Source organism: Balaenoptera ricei, chromosome 11, assembly GCF_028023285.1.
Source record: "Balaenoptera ricei isolate mBalRic1 chromosome 11, mBalRic1.hap2, whole genome shotgun sequence".
In the NCBI taxonomy this organism is placed as follows: Eukaryota; Metazoa; Chordata; class Mammalia; order Artiodactyla; family Balaenopteridae; genus Balaenoptera; species Balaenoptera ricei.
In genome coordinates, this window is record NC_082649.1 from 103,199,888 (window position 1) to 103,219,274 (window position 19,387).

The 19,387-nt window shown below is 42.8% G+C and overlaps 1 protein-coding gene across 1 annotated transcript in view; it reads right to left on the bottom strand.

Moving 5' to 3' along the window:
• Positions 1–218: 218 nt before the first annotated feature.
• CCDC174 (coiled-coil domain containing 174) overlaps positions 219–19,387 on the bottom strand; it is a 29,330-nt gene continuing 10,161 nt past the window's right edge. The window contains exons 4-11 of the mRNA XM_059940450.1: positions 17,914–17,972; positions 15,773–15,947; positions 12,289–12,384; positions 11,160–11,302; positions 10,265–10,359; positions 9,593–9,725; positions 6,382–6,534; positions 219–4,965 (exon numbers count right to left, since the gene is read on the bottom strand). Of these exons, the coding sequence (XP_059796433.1) occupies positions 4,667–4,965; positions 6,382–6,534; positions 9,593–9,725; positions 10,265–10,359; positions 11,160–11,302; positions 12,289–12,384; positions 15,773–15,947; positions 17,914–17,972 (1,153 nt within the window). The 3' untranslated portion in view covers positions 219–4,666. The remainder of the gene's footprint in view (positions 4,966–6,381; positions 6,535–9,592; positions 9,726–10,264; positions 10,360–11,159; positions 11,303–12,288; positions 12,385–15,772; positions 15,948–17,913; positions 17,973–19,387) is intronic.

Here is a 19,387-nt window from a genome sequence, read left to right on the forward strand (position 1 = left end):
CTACACCCGTGTTCAGGCTCAGGGAAGCTTACTTGCTGATTAACGACCAAATAGAAACAGAACGCATCGTACCCCAGGGAAGGTTTTTACAACCGGGCAAAACCACCACCTAGCAGATGAGCTTAGAGTTGGAGAGAACATGGCAGTTAGAAATGTAGTGGGGAAAGATGCTGTTTAAATAGAGGGTAGAAAACAAGTAATATTGGTGACCACTCCCATCACTGGACAGACGTACATTTACTGGGCATGGTTACACGAACAGCTGGGATTTACCGAGAAACGGTAACAGAAGATCAATACTCAGCCTGGGTGACAGGTTTTCACTAAAACACCCTGCTTCTTTTGATTGTTCTGGTTTTCCCATTTCCTAGACAATGATCTACACCATCCCACTGTTCTCCCCACTCTGCCCCGCCCCACACACATGCTCTGAACATTAAGCCAATGTCCAGGTCCACACCAGCAAATGCCTCACCACCTACCAGCCAGCAGGGCAGGTGCCAGGACCAGGGGAGTTTCATTTTCTCTCATGGTTTTCAGCAGGTTAACAAATTCTTTTCAATTATCACGACTTACCTTAGCCATATAGTTTTTTACAGGAACTGCCTGGCGTATAACTGACTTAGTTCAATTTTCTGGCTGAAAAAAAATTAAACACATATGGCGTGGCTACTCTGTGTTGTATTAACTGTAAAGACCAGTACCCACGTCCATTCCAAATTCTAAATTCTACTGCCTCATCTGTGTGTCGTCACAACAAGGTCAGCTGATAGCCATCTCCCAGGCTGCACTACGGCTTTAAGAGGAAATAAATTATCCCACAAGTCTTCGGCAAATGCACGGCTAAACATAGCAGGAATCTCATGTATATGGATTTAAAGTTTCTCCTTTGGGAGTTGTGCAAGCAAACAAAATGATTTATTTAGCCAATTCAAACAGACTGTATCAAAACACACAAAGGCCTGGAGAAAAGATTACAATGAAAACAAATAATTCAAAGCAATTTCTGATCCAAAACATTTCGTTTAGCTCCACAATGCCACGAATGAGGTGGGGTCATGCTTTCTGATAGAAGATTTCAGCACTGCTGGCTCCCAAGTCAAACAAGCCATAGGAGTAGCGTGAATGCTTAATGTATGCTTGGAAGAGATGTGTTTGCCAGTCCTTTAGTTACTAACAGGAGAGTTATGTATAGTCAGACCACAAAACATGTAAAAACAGATCATTTAGAGTTGTGCTGTGCATTCAGTAGCACTAGACTCGTGTCTTTTGAGCATCTGAAATGTGGTATAGTATGACTAAGGAACTACATTTTAATATTATTAAATTTAAAACTTGATAATCAATTCAGTTATTGGCAAACTCTTAAATGTTTTAAGTATGTTTGGACGAACCTGGGTATATGAATCTACTTTAAAATGTTTATTTTATGAACTCTAAATACAAATCAAGTATTCCTGATGAAAATTTAGCATCTGAATTAAGATGGGCTATAAGTGGATACACAGTGGATTTTGAAGACTTGGTGTGAAAAGAAATGCAAAATATCCCACTAAACGTTTTGTATATTGATTAAATGTTGAAATATTTTGGATATACTGGATTAAATAGAGTTGACCCTTGAACAACATGGGTTTGAACTGTGAGGGTCCACTTACGCGCATATCTTTCAATACTACTACAGCACTACAGGATCCACAGTTGGTTGAAACCACAGATACAGAACTGTGGGTACAGAGGGCCGCCTGTGGAACTTGAGCATCCACGGATTTTGGTTTCCATGGCAGGTCCTGGCACATACAGAGGGATGACTATATACCACAAAATTAATTTCACTTTTTAAATGTGGTTCCTAGAAAACTGAAACTGACACACACAGCTTACACCCCATTTCTACTGGGCAGTGCTACCAGAGCACGGGTCTGCAGTCTAAGAACTCCAGTGCCATCTGCTGGACACACTCCTACAAAACAGGCCCACAAGAAACAGTAAAACTGGAATTGTGTGAACGTTGAAGGACCTTGAGTCTGAAATGGAAGAGGATAAAACTTGGCTCACAAAACATTCAACATACGCTGTTAAAAGGGGATTAGAAAAAGGCTTACACAACCTTTGAAATCCTAGAGAATATCCAACTTACAGTTATTAGTCGACAGTGACCCTGAGCCAACGTGCACAGACTGCTCTGCCATCCACCGTGGGTGCCCTGGGCAAGGACAAAAGGTTATTTGGGGGCCCCTTCCGCGACCACTGCCTCCTATACTCAAGCGCTTGTTGCTGCCTGACTAGTCTTCCCATCCCTTCTCTATACTATGCCTCGCGAGTCCTTCTGCTCTACCTTATAAACACACCCTCTTCCCATCTTTCTCTTATTTGTCTATTATTCACCTTCTCTTTTCTTCTATTTTTCCTTATGATTCTAGGATATCTAACAATTCTGTTTTTTCCTTTTAGTATTCCAAGTTTTCTTTTTCTCTCCTCTCCTTTTGTCCTACAAGCTGTTTCAGTTGCTTTTACAGTTTTACATTTAAGCCTTTGGTCCATTTTGAGGTGCTTTTGTATGTGGTGTGAGGTATGGGTCCAAGTCCATTGTTTTGCATGTGGCGAGTCAGCTGTCCCAGAACCATCTGTAGAAGACTGTTCTTTCCCTACTGGATGATTTTGGCACCACTGTCAAAAAATCAAGTGACCATAGATGTATGGGTTTATTTCTGGACTCTCAACTCTGTTTCAGTGATTTATCAATATGTCAGTACCACATTGTTTTTTGTTTTTTATAAATTTATTTATTTATATATTTTTGGCTGCGTTAGGTCTTCGTTGCTGCACGCGGGATTTCTCTAGTTGTGGTGCGCGGGCTTCTCATTGTAGTGGCTTCTCTTGTTGCAGAGTATGGGCTCTAGGTGCCCGGGCTCTAGAGTGCAGGCTCGGTAGTTGTGGCGCACAGGTTTAGCTGCTCCACGGCATGTGGGATCTTCCCGGATCAGGGCTCGAACCCGTGTCCCCTGCATTGGCAGGTGGATTCTTAACCACTGTGCCAAGAGGGAGGTCCAGTACCACATTGTTTTGATCCCTGTAGCTTTGTAGTAAGTCTTGAAATCAGGAAGTGAGTCCCCCAACTTTGTTCTTATTCAAAATTGTTTTGAATATTTGATATTCTGGGTCCCTTGCAATTCCATATGAATTTTAGGATGAGTTTGTCAATTTCTGCAGAAAAAGGCAGCTGGGTCAGTTGGTTTTCATTTTTGTTAGGAGAGGTATTTGCCTGATCAGGCTGACAAAATGACCATTTAATAGGTCTTGCAACTCCACCCTTGATCTAGACTTCAGAGGTTAAGTTTGCAAGAATTTGGAATTTTGTCTATTACTGCTCAATACTGGGGAAAAAGACTGAGAGCAGAGGGTGCTGAAGAAAACATGAGTCTGAAGCAAACCTGCACCTAAACCATCTGTCACTTAGACATCACGTGATGAATCACTGACCCTCTCTGTGCTCCAGCTTGCAATCCATAATGAGAACAGGGGTGCTCCCAGCAACACCACTGTGCTGTGGGGACAGAGACCACAGGCTCCAGCAGGCGCTTCAAGGACCTGCTCTAGCACCTTCTTACAAGACTCACTGGCCTGGGAGGCAGTTGTAACAGCCCTGTGGATCTGGTGGTCAACTTCTACTGCTTGTCTGCAGCCATGAAGAGGACACTGTGATGTAGTAGGTAGAGGACGGGAACGGTACTCAGGCACAGGAAGTCCTTCTGGAGCTCTGCTCACCCACTCGTTGTTAGTAAAGTCAAAAGGACCTTGCTGTCCCTCACTCCAGCGCAAGTCCATCCCACCCAGGCTGAGGTGACTCAGTTCCCGAGAGAGATCAGGGCCCAGAGCGGGAGAACCAGGGAGGCAGGCGGAGATGAAAAACCAATCCTGGTGGCTAAGGAGCATCTCTTGCTCTTACCATACCCAGCAACCTCCACATGTGCCCGTCACTCAATACACACTTAATGAACACCCACTATGCGTGGCTGTGATAATCGCCACTCAAGAAGGGGTGATAGTAAGAACAAGTGACGTCAATGTCTACCTTTCTGGATTGTGAAGTCCTCCCTGGTCTTCTTGATCATTTCAAATGACGTGCTTAATTCTCCATCAGTGTCAGGGTCCTCCTGGAGACTAGATCACTTTGCCTCCCAGTGTACCCTCATGTGCCACCATTTGACAGGCCAAAATTCTTCCTGACAGGTGCTCCACCAAATGACCTGGAAGCTGAATGCTTGGAACAAAGACATCTACAAGCTAGTACTGGCAAAAGGAAAGGAGTGGAACCCTTAAATCTGAGTAAGTCATGGGAGTGGGTATGAAGCAGACAGGAATATAAACTCCTTAGTATCAAATATTACAGAGTATGTTTACTCTATCTCAGCTCACATGTAAATCCAGATGAATTGGTATCTCCATACCAATTAGAATGAAATGAACAGCTAAGTGACCAGAGTTCCCACAGTACCATTCATTTTCTTCCCTGATGCTGACAAATACAGCCTGAAGTCTGGATCTTCAGGGAAAAGACAGGAAGAGAAAGTTACAATTCAGTCCCTAAAGTTAAGTTATTTTCTTGCTCTGGGAGAGGAAGGCACCGTCAACAGTACAGACCCAAGTTATAGTGTTTTTAAGTTCATGTCACTTGTTTATAATATGAAATCATATCATCCAGGGTTTCAAAAGTGACCGCCTGGGCTTGTGGTGGGCCGCTGGGGGCTGAAGTGGATGATGTATGTGAAGAGCCGGGGTCATGGCTCTGGCCAGAGTGCTGCCCCGGGTCACTCTGTGCAGGTGCAGGTCTGTTCCATGCCTGGCTACTCAGAGAACCAGTTCTTTTTTGGTCCACAAAGTAATTCGATGGTGGGGCAAACTCAGGGTCTCTCTCAGCCCGGAGATCTGATTGCCTCTTCAACCAATACCCAAAGGAAAAGTCTAGTAAAAATAAGAAAGAGTATTATTAGAACTGATTATTGAATCATTGGATGTTTATTGTTATTACTTTTTAATTATTGTATATATTTCTTAAAAGCCACCTAAAATTCTCTGGAGAACAAGGACAGTAATAACAAAACTATAATACAAGGTATATGCGATGCTTACAAAGGATAAGGAACCAGGCTAAGAGAAAGGAGTGAGAACTTCCATGTGGAGAAAGGTTCAAGGAAGGTTCTGTGGAGAAAGAAGGCTGGCAGGCTCTGGAGACAATGCCAAAAAAGTACTAAAATTACACGTGAGAGACAAACATAAAAAATCAAGCACTTAAATCATTTGCTTGACATGATGTCACAGGTACTTCATAGCAAAACACAAGTTTTGTCTTTTATTGAGTTTTAGAAGACACAAAAGGCACCGGTCCAGATCTATCTTGGTATTCCACCTCTATTTCTAACAGTAGCACTAACCAAAGGCACTCACCCATCTGCGTATCTTTTACTTTAGTCATGGATCTCATCAGTTCCAACAATTCACGCTCATGTACCACTGAAATGATCTTTTTCAAAAAGACATAAACCAGAGTCTTCTCCCAAAGAGAGGCTGCTGTAGGGACCATGGTGTATTTACAGAAAAAAATTACAGACAATTCTGCATAACCCAATGGGACCATATGTGAATCCAAGTTAATACACTGGGACGCAGACTGTTTTCAACTGAACATAAAAGAGACCGCTAAAACACAGAATACATTAAAGTACCAAACCTTCATAAGGTTTTAAAAAACGGTTCCTGAAAAACAGCATCCCAGGGGCTTCCCTTGTGGTGCAGTGGTTAAGAATCCGCCTGCCAATGCAGGGGACACAGGTTCGAGCCCTGGTCCGGGAAGATCCCACATGCCGCAGAGCAACTAAGCCCGTGAGCCACAACTACTGAGCCTGCGCTCTAAATCCCGTGAGCCACAACTACTGAGCCCACGTGCCACAACTACTGAAGCCCGCTCGCCTAGAGCCCATGCTCCGCAACAAGAAAAGCCACCTCAATGAGAAGCCCATACACCCCAACGAAGAGTAGCCCCCCGCTCACTGCAACTAGAGAGAGCCGCGCAGCAATGAAGACCCAAAGCAGCCAAAAATTAAAAACAAAAAACAAAAAAACCAGCATCCCAAAGCTATAAGACCACACGGGGGCAGCGGGAATTTCAGAAACCTTCCGCCAAGTGCTTCTTAAAAAAAAAACAAAACTCATCCTTTAGGCATGATGCCTTGTAGACCCTGATCTTTTATAATCACACTTTCTAATGCTCCTGGGTATTGAGAAGAAACAAGTTCAAGGATGTGGAGAATTCCTTAAGCTTCCAAGGACCACTAAGACTCACCAGAATCACACTCTGTTGAGGAGAACAGACCGCCTTACCTTTTCCTCTGTCCCACTCGCGGATGTGCGGCACCCCAGGCCTGGTATCCTTCCTCTCCTGAATGATGACTTCGACTTTGCTACTCTGGGCAGCTGTATGAGGAGCTGGCATGACCTCTGGTTCTGGTGGCAATGGCCCAATAACATCTCCATCTATTTTTGGCAAGAGAATAAGACTTCATTATAATAAAGCTTAAAACTACTTAAAAAACTAAATAGAACATGCTCATCCTGAGAGTACAAGCAATAACCGGTATTTATTGAGCAACTATCATGTGCCAGGCAGTGGGCTAAGTATTTTGTATACAATAGTTCACTTAACCCTGTAATAACCCTAATAAAGTCAGGATTGGTATTCCCATTTTACCCCCATTTAATAGATAAGGAAAATTAAGATCAGAAATGCTACACAGGTAGACAGTGACAAGGGCCAGGATTCAAACCCAGGATGGATGGATTTCAAAGTCTCTGTTTGACAAAAATAAACTCAAAATGGATTAAAGACCTAAGTGTAAGGCCAGACACTATCAAACTCTTAGAGGAAAACATAGGCAGAACACTCTAAGACATAAATCACAGCAAGATCCTTTTTGACCCAGCTCCTAGAGAAATGGAAATAAAAACACAAATAAACAAATGGGACCTAATGAAACTTCAAAGCTTTTGCACAGCAAAGGAAACCATAAACAAGACCAAAAGACAACCCTCAGAATGGGAGAAAATATTTGCAAATGAAGCAACTGACAAAGGATTAATCTCCAAGATTTACAAGCAGCTCATGCAGCTCAATAACAAAAAAACAAGCAACCCAATCCAAAAATGGGCAGAAGACCTAAATAGACATTTCTCCAAAGAAGATATACAGATTGCCAACAGACACATGAAAGAATGCTCAACATCATTAATCATTAGAGAAATGCAAATCAAAACTACAATGAGATATCATCTCACACCGGTCAGAATGGCCATCATCAAAAAATCTAGAAACAATAAATGCTGGAGAGGGTGTGGAGGAAAGGGAACACTCTTGCACTGTTGGTGGGAATGTAAATTGATACAGCCACTATGGAGAACAGTATGGAGGTTCCTTAAAAAACTAAAAATAGAACTACCATACGACCCAGCAATCCCACTACTGGGCATATACCCTGAGAAAACCGTAATTCAAAAAGAGTCATGTACCAGAATGTTCATTGCAGCTCTATTTACAATAGCCAGGACATGGAAGCAACCTAAGTGTCCATCATCGGATGAATGGATAAAGAAGATGTGGCACATATATACAATGAATATTACTCAGCCATAAAAAGAAATGAAATGGAGGTATTTGTAGTGAGGTGGATGGAGTTAAGAGTCTTGTCATACAGAGTGAAGTAAGTCAGAAAGAGAAAAACAAATACAGTATGCTAACACATATATATGGAATCTAAGGGGAAAAAAAGGTCATGAAGAACCTAGTGGCAAGATGGGAATAAAGACAGAGACCTACTAGAGAATGGACTTGAGGATATGGGGAGGGGGAGGGGTAAGATGTGACAGGGTGAGAGAGTGGCATGGACATATATACACTACCAAATGTAAAATAGATAGCTAGTGGGAAGCAGCCGCATAGCACAGGGAGATCAGCTCGGTGCTTTGTGACCACCTAGAGGGGTGGGATAGGGAGGGTGGGAGGGAGGGAGATGCAAGAGGGAAGAGATATGGGAACATATGTATATGTATAACTGATTCACTTTGTTATAAAGCAGAAACTAACACAGCATTGTAAAGCAATTATACTCCAATAAAGATATTTATAAAAAAAAAAAAAAGTCTCTGTTTGGCACTATGCCACCCTGCTTCCCCTGACCAATAATCGAAGGACCAGAAACCCCCCAATTACTCAACTAAAGTAAGAGTCTCCGACTAAGCAAGGGGACTGAGGGTGATGAAGAGCTGGAGCCTGGCGACAGGCTGTAGGCTATTCTATTTTGGCCATATTTTAAAAGAAAACATTTTTAAAAAGCACTGGTGGCACTTCACATCTTGTGGAAGTGACAGATGTTCAGGAGTAGAGCAAAAACAGAGAAACAATACAGAGTTTAACATGTCACAGGGAGACAGCATTTATACAAAACTAAATGGACCATTTTCCGATTTCTAAGTGTTCTGATCTCCTTTCAAAGCTAAACTGAAGTGTGTTCAGAATTAGAAAATGGCCCGTGGCTTAGCACAGGTTTCCGTGACAGCTGGAGAAGCTTCTATGTGCCCCTAACACCCACACCCCCTTCTTCCTTTTGGGACTACAGTGCCCCCCAGCTTCAGCTGGATATGTGTCACCTCGCCAGAGCGGCCATTTCCCAGCCTCCCCTGCAGCTGGGGATGGCCTGTGGATTCTGGCCATCGGGATGTAAATGCGTAGGTTGTGTGTGATCCCGACTCACATTCCTAGAATGGAAGCTGGTTCCCCGCCCCTTCTTCCCCAGGGCTGGATCATGAACAGGTGCTGGGGAGCTAGCGACCGTGCAGGTGAGAGGAACCCTCTATGGAATGGCAGAAGCAGTAAGACAGGAGGAGGCCAGGGAAAAGGTGACCGTACAGGGCAGAGATACTACCTGCCCTGGAGGGTGTCCAAACTAGAGAAGCAGATGCCCACCTGGTTTGAGCCAGTCTCTGTAGTGTCTCTGTTGGGGCAGTTTATCCCAGTCTAGCATAACTCTCACAGTGAGCAAGTCTGACCACAGTACTGGACGGTGCTCCCAAGCATTTCAACAGTCCCTTGGTAAGCTGTCTAGACCCATATTTGGAAATCCTTTATTTTATTAACTTTCTGAATGCATGTCTTCTTTAAAATACATTAATTTATAATAACCAACAAAAACCGCAAATGAAAATAGGTCTAAAACATGTACATGCACAACTAAATTTTATCCTAAAAAACCTTTTAAGTATTTTACTTAGGTATTTTACTCCTAAGTCTCAGTTACTAAACCATACTGTTCTATGAAACAACACAATGTACTGTTAATACCCTTGTCTACAGCCTAAAATTTTCTTTGGAGTGTAATTCCACACCACTTTGATTATAAACACTGTTCCTGGCAGTATCTCCAAGGTGCACTGCTTGCTTAGAGAATAAAACTAGATTTCCACATTGCCAGTCCTATTATTGAGATATCAACTGAACTAAAATTTTTCCTTTTGAGGTTTAGAAACACGAGCCAAGATATACCTCTATCTTCTTCCTCTGCTCCATCCTCTTTTGATTTTTTCATCTTTTTTTGTCGGAGTTTGGCAAGTCTTGCTTCTAACATAGCCTTTCTCTTTTCCTTTATATTTTCTCGTTTTGTTCTCTGATCTGTTGTCTGAACGGAACAGAAAATTAGAAAATTATTAGCCTATTCACAATATTTCTGTTGAAAAAGATGAAATAATTAATTTTATTCTAAAAATAGACTAATTGATTTTCATGCCACCTCTAAGAAGCCATCCTTGAGATCTTCAACATGAAGACCCGTTAAGTCCTCTTACACAAGCCCTCTGATGTCTTCTGAAGTTTAGTAAGAGTTCACAGAGTATCCTGGAAGGCTTACCATTCAAGAAAATTCTGTCCTACTCCTTAACCCCCCTCTAATAACCTTCTATTTTCTCACCCAGGCCGCTCCAAAAGTGCCATATTTGAAACCAAGTTTAAAACATCAAAGTTATACAGGTTACTTTTGAACAACTATAATCTTAAAGTCTGAAACACCAAGATAATATGGCAATTACCTTTATGAAACCGATAATTGCATTCTGAATAGCAATGTAAATTTCTAATTAACTTACTAGATTTTTTTGCAGTACGGTACAACAAGAAACCCAACCGCTCAAATCCTTAACATCAACTGAGTTTAATTTGTACCTGCTCACGCAGCATTTCTAAAGTTTTCATCTGCTTGTTTCTCAACTCTTTATCTCGGGCAAAGGCAAAGTATCCAACACCAAGTTGCCGGGCCTCTGAAATAAGTTAAAATTATCCAAAAGATTAGATTTCCCTGATCAGTGAATTAAATTCAGACCAAATTCCTACCAAAGCAAAAAGGAACACAATGATGTCTCACACATTTTGTTTTGTTTTTTCTAAGAAGCAGCTACAAAAAAAGTTAGAAGTTGTTTCCATCCTGTTTGCCAAGTGACAAGCGTAACAAATATTCATTAACGTTTTAGTCATAGGCTGTCTCCACTTCTCTTGAGGAGCAAACTCGGATTAACAGACCCTCTGTTAGGAAGATACTCCCAATATGAATATTTTTAGGCTATGAAGTGAAAAAAGGGATATTTTCAATTCCGAAAGCAGAATCTTATTTCCACATAAGAGCTGCTGCTTTACGAATACTTCCTTTTATGCTTGTCATTTGTTCAAGATAAAAAAATGATTTAAAAAGCTGCCAGGTGGGGGCTTCCCTGGTGGCGCAGTGGTTAAGAATCAGCCTGCCAATGAAGGGAACACAGGTTCGAGTCCTGGTCTGGGAAGATCCCACATGCCATGCAGCAACTAAGCCCGTGTGCCACCAACTACTGAGCCTGCGCTCTAGAGCCCGCGAGCCGCAACTACTGAGCCTATACGCCTAGAGCCCGTGTTCTGCAACAAGAGAAGCCACCACAATGAGAAGCCCGTGCACCGCAACGAAGAGTGGCCCCCACTCGCCGCAACTAGAGAAAGCCCGTGCACAGCAACAAAGACCCAACACAGCCAAAAATAAATAAACTAAAAAAAAAAAAAAAAAAAAAAAAAAAAAGTTGCCAGATGACTATACCATTTTCACGAATGTCTTCGTAATGTACAGGCCCCATTGGCCTTCTCAGGGACTCCCTCTCTTCTTCCTCCCATTGCTGGCGCTGGAGTTCTTTTCTCATATCTTCAGATAGTAAGGTTTTTTCATTTGCAGGACTAACGAAACTAGGAAAATAGAGCAAAAACCATCTTAGATAAGAGCTGTGACACAGCAATGCTTCAGTTCAGGAGGGCGAACATGGATGAGTAACTCTAGTTATGAAGAAGACGTTCCTTACAGAGGCTTCTGACCCACAATACCACTGGGAACCTGCAAAAACTATTTTCGCCTTTCTTTAATCAAAGCAAGCAACATGTTACATTAGCATAATGAAATCTTGCCTCACCACTCAGACAAATTACTTTCCTTCCCACCCTGGTCTTGGGCTGAATGGAGGGGGCAGGAGAGGCAGAGAGGAGGAACTACGGGCCTCCTGTGGACGGTCTCCCGTGCAGGACCTCATGTCTCGTCAGGTGGCTCAGGGCTTCTGCACTTTCTTCCCTGTGCCAAGCCCAGGCCTACCTGACCCTGGAGGACGTGGACAAGGTGGAGCTTCTCCCAACATTTTCCACACAATAGCTGCCCTTGGTGAGAATTTTATTCCCTGGGATGTTTTAGCAAGTTACCTCTTAGGTGTGTCTTAGGCACCACAGAAAAAATTCTAGCCATAAAGCCCTTACTTCAAAATGCAAAGGTGTATAAACAAAAAGTTAAGCTAACTTCCTCCCTGCCCCCACCTGCTGTGGGATAACCAAGAGTATATTCTTAAACACTTTCTCCGCAGTGGTTTGTTTGTTGGCTTGGTCTGGGCTCATTCTCTATTTGTTACTCTGTAGGCAGACATACTTCCAAGTAAACAGATAGGCTCTAACCCATCCCTTTTAGTAGCTACACAATATGGATGATCAACCACTCAGGTTGTTCCCTGAGTGTGGACTATGTGTGTATGTGTATGCTAACCCCAAAAAAGTGCTTCCACTAATATTCTTATACATTAAAAAAATATTCCTATACCAGAGCACCAAAGATAATTAACTAAAAACAGCCTTGCGCACAAAACAATCCCCGTGTCTGCATGTCATGGGCAAAGCTTTGCATGTCACACACTTACAGCCTCCCTTGAAGATTTTTATCCATTTCCAGCAGATGTGGCAAATCCTTTCTCATACAGCGCCGGGATCGCCCTAAAGAATCCACATAATCCACCCTGAAATAAAAGTGAAAAGACATGGAAAATTGTACATGACATATGGTTCCCTAAGTCAGGGAGTTGGTGCACAGTAGAAAGTTAATTTAGGCCCCATCACCAAGAAAAACCCTCAACCTGAGAGACCACTACCATTGGTAAGAACATGTTTTTCAAAGTTAAAAGTTGACACACAGTAAGTTCATTGAGCCCTTTATTAAATCTTAGTTTTAGAAACTGTAGAAAATGATCATGTACATCTCTGACCTCAAGATAAATACCCCACAAAGACCCTTGCTGCAGCATCTCAGAACTTACTTTAATTTCGTTTAAACAATTCCAAATATTTTATCAGCATCATAATAACTTTGCTCCGTACCATATTCTCAGCTTGCTCACTACCTTACAGTCTTCCCAAATTTGACTTTTTATTCTTTCCTGTATTTCTTCGAATTGGTACAATTCTTCCTAATGAATTAGAACTTTCTTAATATAAGTATTTTGAGAGACTCTTTTTAACTAGGAGGAAGCCAAGCAGCACCCATTTTACACCAAAGCAGCACCCCAGCAGCGGCCAGTCTGTTATCTTTCACCCCGCGCCTCTTTCCTCATCCTGGCCCAAAGTCCCTTTGTCCAGGTACGAGGCAGGGGAGCCTGGCAGCTGGCAAGGCCAGTGAAATACTGAGACACCCCCAACAGGAAAAGGGCAGGTTTTCATGAGTAACATTTCATTTGCATTATGATGCAAAACATTTTTAATTTTTTAAATTATGGGCAAGGACTCCCTCACAGCCTTTGGCCGGAGGCTGAAAGCACAGAAGGGCCAGCACTGCTGCTGGACCAACTCACGGTCAGATTCCCATGCATGTGGCTTTGCTTTTGTTAGCCTTTTCTTTTGTCTCACACCTGCCGATTCCAACTGTCAGCCTATGATTTAAAAACTGAATGTTTGGGAATCCACAACTATAGTCCTAAAGCTGATGACCACAGAAATAAAACCTCCAACAGCAGAGAGCAGTTTCTTTCTCCCTTTTCTTCTTTTCCTTTTTTCTTCTTCTATGAATGGAGAACAAAAACCATTTAGCCAGATGGTCTGAGTAGTTATTTACAGTATTTTTGTGGAAAGATTTTCCACCACCTGGAACTTAACTACCTAAAGGATTTTACAAGCAGTTACAATTCTGGAACCTAATTTAAAAACAAAAAAGTGTCAGAACTGCTTGCAGTGCATCTTCCTTCACCATATGGTGGCATGTGACACCTTCAATTGCCCTCCAAACTCTTCAAATCAGTAACAAAGTGGTTGTAATCATACAGCATTAATATGAGAGGAAAAAATAAAGACATTAAACCTTTCAAAGGAGATGAGATTTCTGCTATGAAAAGCAATCACAGGCCATTCTGTCTCCGGGGAAGGCCTCCAAAACATTCAGATCCCATCACAAAGAAGTGGCAGAACAGCAGCCAGCAACTGCCCCATGTAATCAGCAATCACCGAGCAAGCTCTCAGAGAAACAAGTACTCGAGGTACAAGGGGGACACAGGAGGGCTCGGAGTCATGCCCTCTTCACGGGGCTCTAGGGGGAAGTTAGGGCACACACTCATGAAACACTCCTTACAGGAGCAGGCAGGGTATAAAAAGTACCAGAAGTTTGCCTCAATCTTCTTCTGGTAATGAGGCCAGTTATGTGTCAATATAAATAAAAGGTAAGACCCAAAGGAGCAGAAAGTATGTTTAAGTGCTACCAGAGCTTAGATGAGGGAGAAACCACTTAGACTAGAAATGATGATGAGAAGCATGACGGAAGGGATGGCATCATACATGCTCCTTTTCTGGTTGCTATAGCAAGCGTGCGGCCACTTAGCCCACCCCAAATATAAGTGTTTTAGAAGGCAGGTAAGAAGACCCCTCCACAGCATGAAGATGCACGTTCTCTGTGTTCCCAAGCAGTGAAGACTGCTCTCTTCACTCATAAATGACTCCTGCCCACAGGGGCAATGGCTGACAAAAGGTCAACAAGTGCTGCCAACAATCCTAGCAGTTCCTAACAAACACCCCCATAAAGAGGACATTTGAGCCTTGAAGCAGGGAAGGGGTGGGCTCTGCACCAGCAGGAGGGGAACAGGCAGGGTTACTCCCAGGACACAGCATCAGTGCATCTCCATGCAATTTCAAGCCCTTTTGAACAAGTTTCTAAACAATGTCTTAGGTACAAAAAATCATAATGGAATTTTCATTCTGGTCTCTCGTAAACAAAAGACTAGTTTAGTTTCCCCATCATTCACCTACTAGGCATCACCATCCCTGTTCTACAGATGAGGAAACTGAAGCTTAGAGATGGTAGGAACTGGATCACAATCATATCACAAGTGAAAGGCAGAGCTGCTGCAGTCCAGATCCAGGTCACGACGCCTAGACCACACCGCCAGAAAATGTCACAGCCAGAGTAAGGCTCACTGGATCAGCTCTGCCAGCCTCTTTTCACTGGAAATAGAGATGACACTATCTACGTGATGACTCTCCATGATGCCCGAATAAGGACAAGGGTAGGTTAGCGTGGGTAAAAAAGGAACATTCTTCTGCCTAAACAACTCTTTCACATCAATGAAACAGGCATATCAATGCCTCCGTGCCTGGCACAGTGCCTGGCACATGGCAGGAGCTCAGTCTATTTGTAATTATTTCTTTATTGGAGCTACTGCTTCTATACCTATAAATCCAATCCTATTTAAAGTGGAGTCTCTAAAGAAAGAAAACTGATTAAGAATAGAGAGAAAGGGACTCCCTTGGTGGCACAATGGTTAAGAATCCGCCTGCCAATGCAGGGGGCAAGGGTTCAAGCCCTGGTCCGGGAAGATCCCACGTGCCATGGAGCAACTAAGCTCGGGTGCCACAGTTACTGAGCCTGCGCTCTAGAGCCTGCGAGCCGCAACACTAAGCCCGCATGCCTAGAGCCCGCGCATGGCAACGAAGAGTAGCCCCTGCTCACTGCAACTAGAGAAAGCCCACGCACAGCAACGAAGACCCAATGCGGCCAAAAAAAAGAAAAAAAGAGAGAGAGACTGGGACTTCCCTGGTGGTCCAGTGGGTAAGACTCAGCGCTCCCAATGCAGGGGGCCTGTGTTCGATCCCTGGTCAGGGAACTAAATCCCTCATGCATGCCGCAACTAAGAGTTCACATGCTGCAACTAAGAAGTCTGCATGCCACAACTAAAGAGCCCGCATGCCTCAACGAAGAGCCCACATGCCACAACTAAGACCCAGCACAGTGAAAATAAATAAATAGTAAATAAATAAATATTTAAGAATAGAGAGAAATGGCTTGATAACAACCAAACAACATGACTCTCAAAAACTAAACGCAAGTCTGACAATATTAACATGACCAAATGGCATAATATCACCAACCATTCTTCACTGGGGTCCTGGGGAGGAGGGATATCTTTTTCAGAAACGGTTTCTTCATCATCGTCTCTTTCTGTCCTTCTATAATCTCTATTGGCACCAATCTCTTCCATTTCTTTGTGTTTGTCTATGATCTTCTGTGTGAAATCCACAAGGTACATATCCTCCACTTCTTCATCTAGGACACAAAAATCAATTTTCAGATTCTTGACATCAAAGAAGAACACACATGGAATTGACATGAAGCAGTCACATTCATCACTAGGCGGCTATATTACCCGACAATTCAGTAGTTGATGTCTCCACCCACCCCCTAAATGCTCACAAAGACACAGAGCCACCTCGAGACTGACAGGGAAGCTGTAAATAGGCCACTGGACACATATACCACATAAAAAAAAATCTTTAAAAGCCTAATGTTTTCTACTGTCTTGTCAATAACAAAAGACTTTAAGATAACAAAACCATTTGATTTCAAGAGATTCATATAGCCAATTACATAATACAGAAGCAGAACTATATTTCTCAGTTAAGTCTTTGTCGCTATCAGTAATACCCCTCTCTAAACATGTGGGCCGTATCCCGTATCCCTAATTATACTGCTAAAGTATGGCAAATGTTTGAAGGGTCATAACACAGGTGAAGAAGTCATCTGAATTCTTTTCAATCCAAAGAACACCACTTTCAGGTAAGGCACGGTGCCAGGATCTGCAGGGCATACAGAGATGTGTAAAGTGCCATCTGCCTGCAGGCCTTACGATCTACTTGAGCTAAAACATACACTGAAAGTTAAATAGCAATCCATGATTTTAATTTAACACAGGATAGCGGATGTATTCACAATGTTTACATGAAGTTTCACTCTGCTAGATTTAAGCTCTAAGGAACAGATAGTAGGTTCCCTACTACCAGGGACTGGTGTTACCCTCGCTGTACAGTGGAGAATAGCTGAGGCTCCAAAACTTAACTAGCCCAAACATGCTGGTCCAATATGCCTATCAGGAGGTGGGCCTGCTGGTATGGACAGAACCAAATCTCCACATCCACACACTCCTTTGGACTTGATTTCTATATTAACAATATAAGTAAAGTTTGAATCAAATGAAAATAGACTTTTTTTTTTAAGCCACAAAAACATGTAACTCAAATGGGAAAGAGATATACGTTCCCAGAACTGAGTTGTAAGACCATGTAACAGTGAGGCCTCCTGCTGACTGACACCCTGCTGCTTCTTTAGGAGGAAGGCAAAACGTCTCCCAGGGCCCTCAGCTTTGCGAGCACCCAACCTGCCCACGCTGGGCTCCCCACCACACAGGGAACAGGCCTCTGCCGTCTGGGCAGCCCATGATCAGGGTCCAGCCCCGCTGCTCTCCTGCTGCCCCGCTGCCCCCTTTCCCTGCCCCTCAGACCCAGCCCTGCTAGTCGGCCCTGCCAGCTCTGGCCCTCTCCTCCCTCTGATCTGCTCTCTCCATTCTCCCCCTGCAGAATCCCTTTCTCCAGTTTTCCAACGCCTTCAAGACCCCCATCAGAGCCACCTTCTCCCTAGAGACTTCCACACATGCCTTTTAAAGGCAATAAGATATGCACTGCCTTGTAAAATCTCTTCTACTGCTGTTGAACTGTAGGTTGGGTTTTCTTTTTCTGGGGCGGGTATGAGGAAAGGGGGATCTTTTTTTTATTATTTTAAAAGCAACTATAAGCACATCACAGAAAAAAACTAAAAATAGAGAAAAACAGGGGAAAAGGAACCATAACTCCAGTACCCTGACAGAACCATAATTCCTCCCAGGTTTTTTTTTAACATAGCAATAACTGTAATTGTGGCCTATTTAGACCTTGCTTCCTAAATTTGTTTTGTTCTGTGCCATTTTCCTCCACTGATGATACCCCCCTTGAGGGCAGAGGCAGAGAACCTGGCTTATACCGTACTGGCTTGTCCCTTCATAGCACCTATCATGGGGCCCAGCACCCACGGGGTAACTGAAAAACTATTGCTGATTTTCTTGTCTCTGTGTTGGCACGGAAAGTAATCAATTTTATTTTTTAAATTTCTCCCTATTCTTACAATTATTTTAACAAATAATAAAATACCACAGAGGTGTATGAATTACAGAAAATAAAGATACATAAATAATCATATTTACCTATAAAGTCTCCGTTAGTCATTTTTTCATATAATTTGGCTTTTTCTTCCAATTTCTCCCTAGGAGTAAAAAAATAGCAAGTATTAGAAATGGTCTTATCACTGCCACTCCTGGTAGGTCTGCCCCATCCCCAGCCTTACTGCTGCAAGCTGCCCAAGGGACCCAGCCTGACGACTAGAGCTGAAACCCGGCCCTGAGGGGACCTTCAGGCCCAGCCAGGTCTGCTCTGCCAACTAAACGTAAGCTCCGTGAAAGCCTAGCCCATGTTTCTCTCATTCATGACTGTACCCCAGGGCCTAAAACAGTATCTGGTGCATAGCAGATGCTCAGTAAGTATTTGATGAGTGAATACATGAATGAATTAAGATTCCAATTTAATTTAAATGCCAAATGCAACTTAAATACCAAAAAAAGAGAGATGTCTAAACAAAAACATTTTCTATTTGCAACCTTCCAAATAGATTGCCAAATTTCATTTGTTTTACAAATTCCTTGTCTTACACAAGGGTCCCTGGTCTCCCTTGGCTCATCAGGCCTAAGGCAGGTAGAGACCAACTTCTTGGAAGTCTGTTAAAAATATGATCGTGTCTATTTTATACAGAACATGAATAATGTATTCATGACAAATAGCTAATAAAAAACAAACATCAAGCCTGGTATTTCAACACAGCAGTCTCTCTGCTCATGTTAATTCTAGAGACATTTATTCTTTCGTGGGTAAGACAGCTGACAATTCTTTTATTCTAGAGATACCTATGATGGTAAAGAGCCCCAAAGAAGTCATCTGAGTTTTTGCTTGTGAAGCATCACACTTAATCATAATAGAAAATTTCATTTCTAAGGGTGTCCCAAGGGAATTCCCTGGCGATCCAGTGGTTAGGGCTCTGTGCTTCCACTACAGGGGGCATGGGTTTGATCCCTGGTTGGGAAACTAAAATCCCACATACCATGCAGAGCAGCCAAAATAATAATAATAATAATAATAATAATAATAGTGTCCCAAGACAATAAAGTCCCTTGGTCACACGGTTGTGTGCTCTGGAACAAGTGACTTAACCTCTCATATACCTCAATTCCCACATCACAACAGATGGGAAAGATAGCACTGCCTCTTAGGGTTGTAATGAGGATTAATTAGATAATACACGTAAAGCATGCCACCAGTTACAGCCTCTTCGCATCTATGTCAGAAAGATTCCTCTTTCATTTTACACATTCATTCGCAAGTACTGACTGCGCAAGTGCCAAGCACTGTTTTAGGTGCATAAGACAAAGTTCCAGCTCTCATGGGGGTCACACTCGAGAGAGGGAGAAAGACAAATAAATCAATGAAAAAGAGGATTTCAGACAGTGAGAAGAAGGGAAGGAAATAAAAGCAGGTTTTCCCAATAGAGGCCCTTTGTCATGCATTGATGGAGTGCTCTGTGGACCAGCTAAGTCATATCAACTTCTAAGAGGTTAAGTTGCTCTTTTT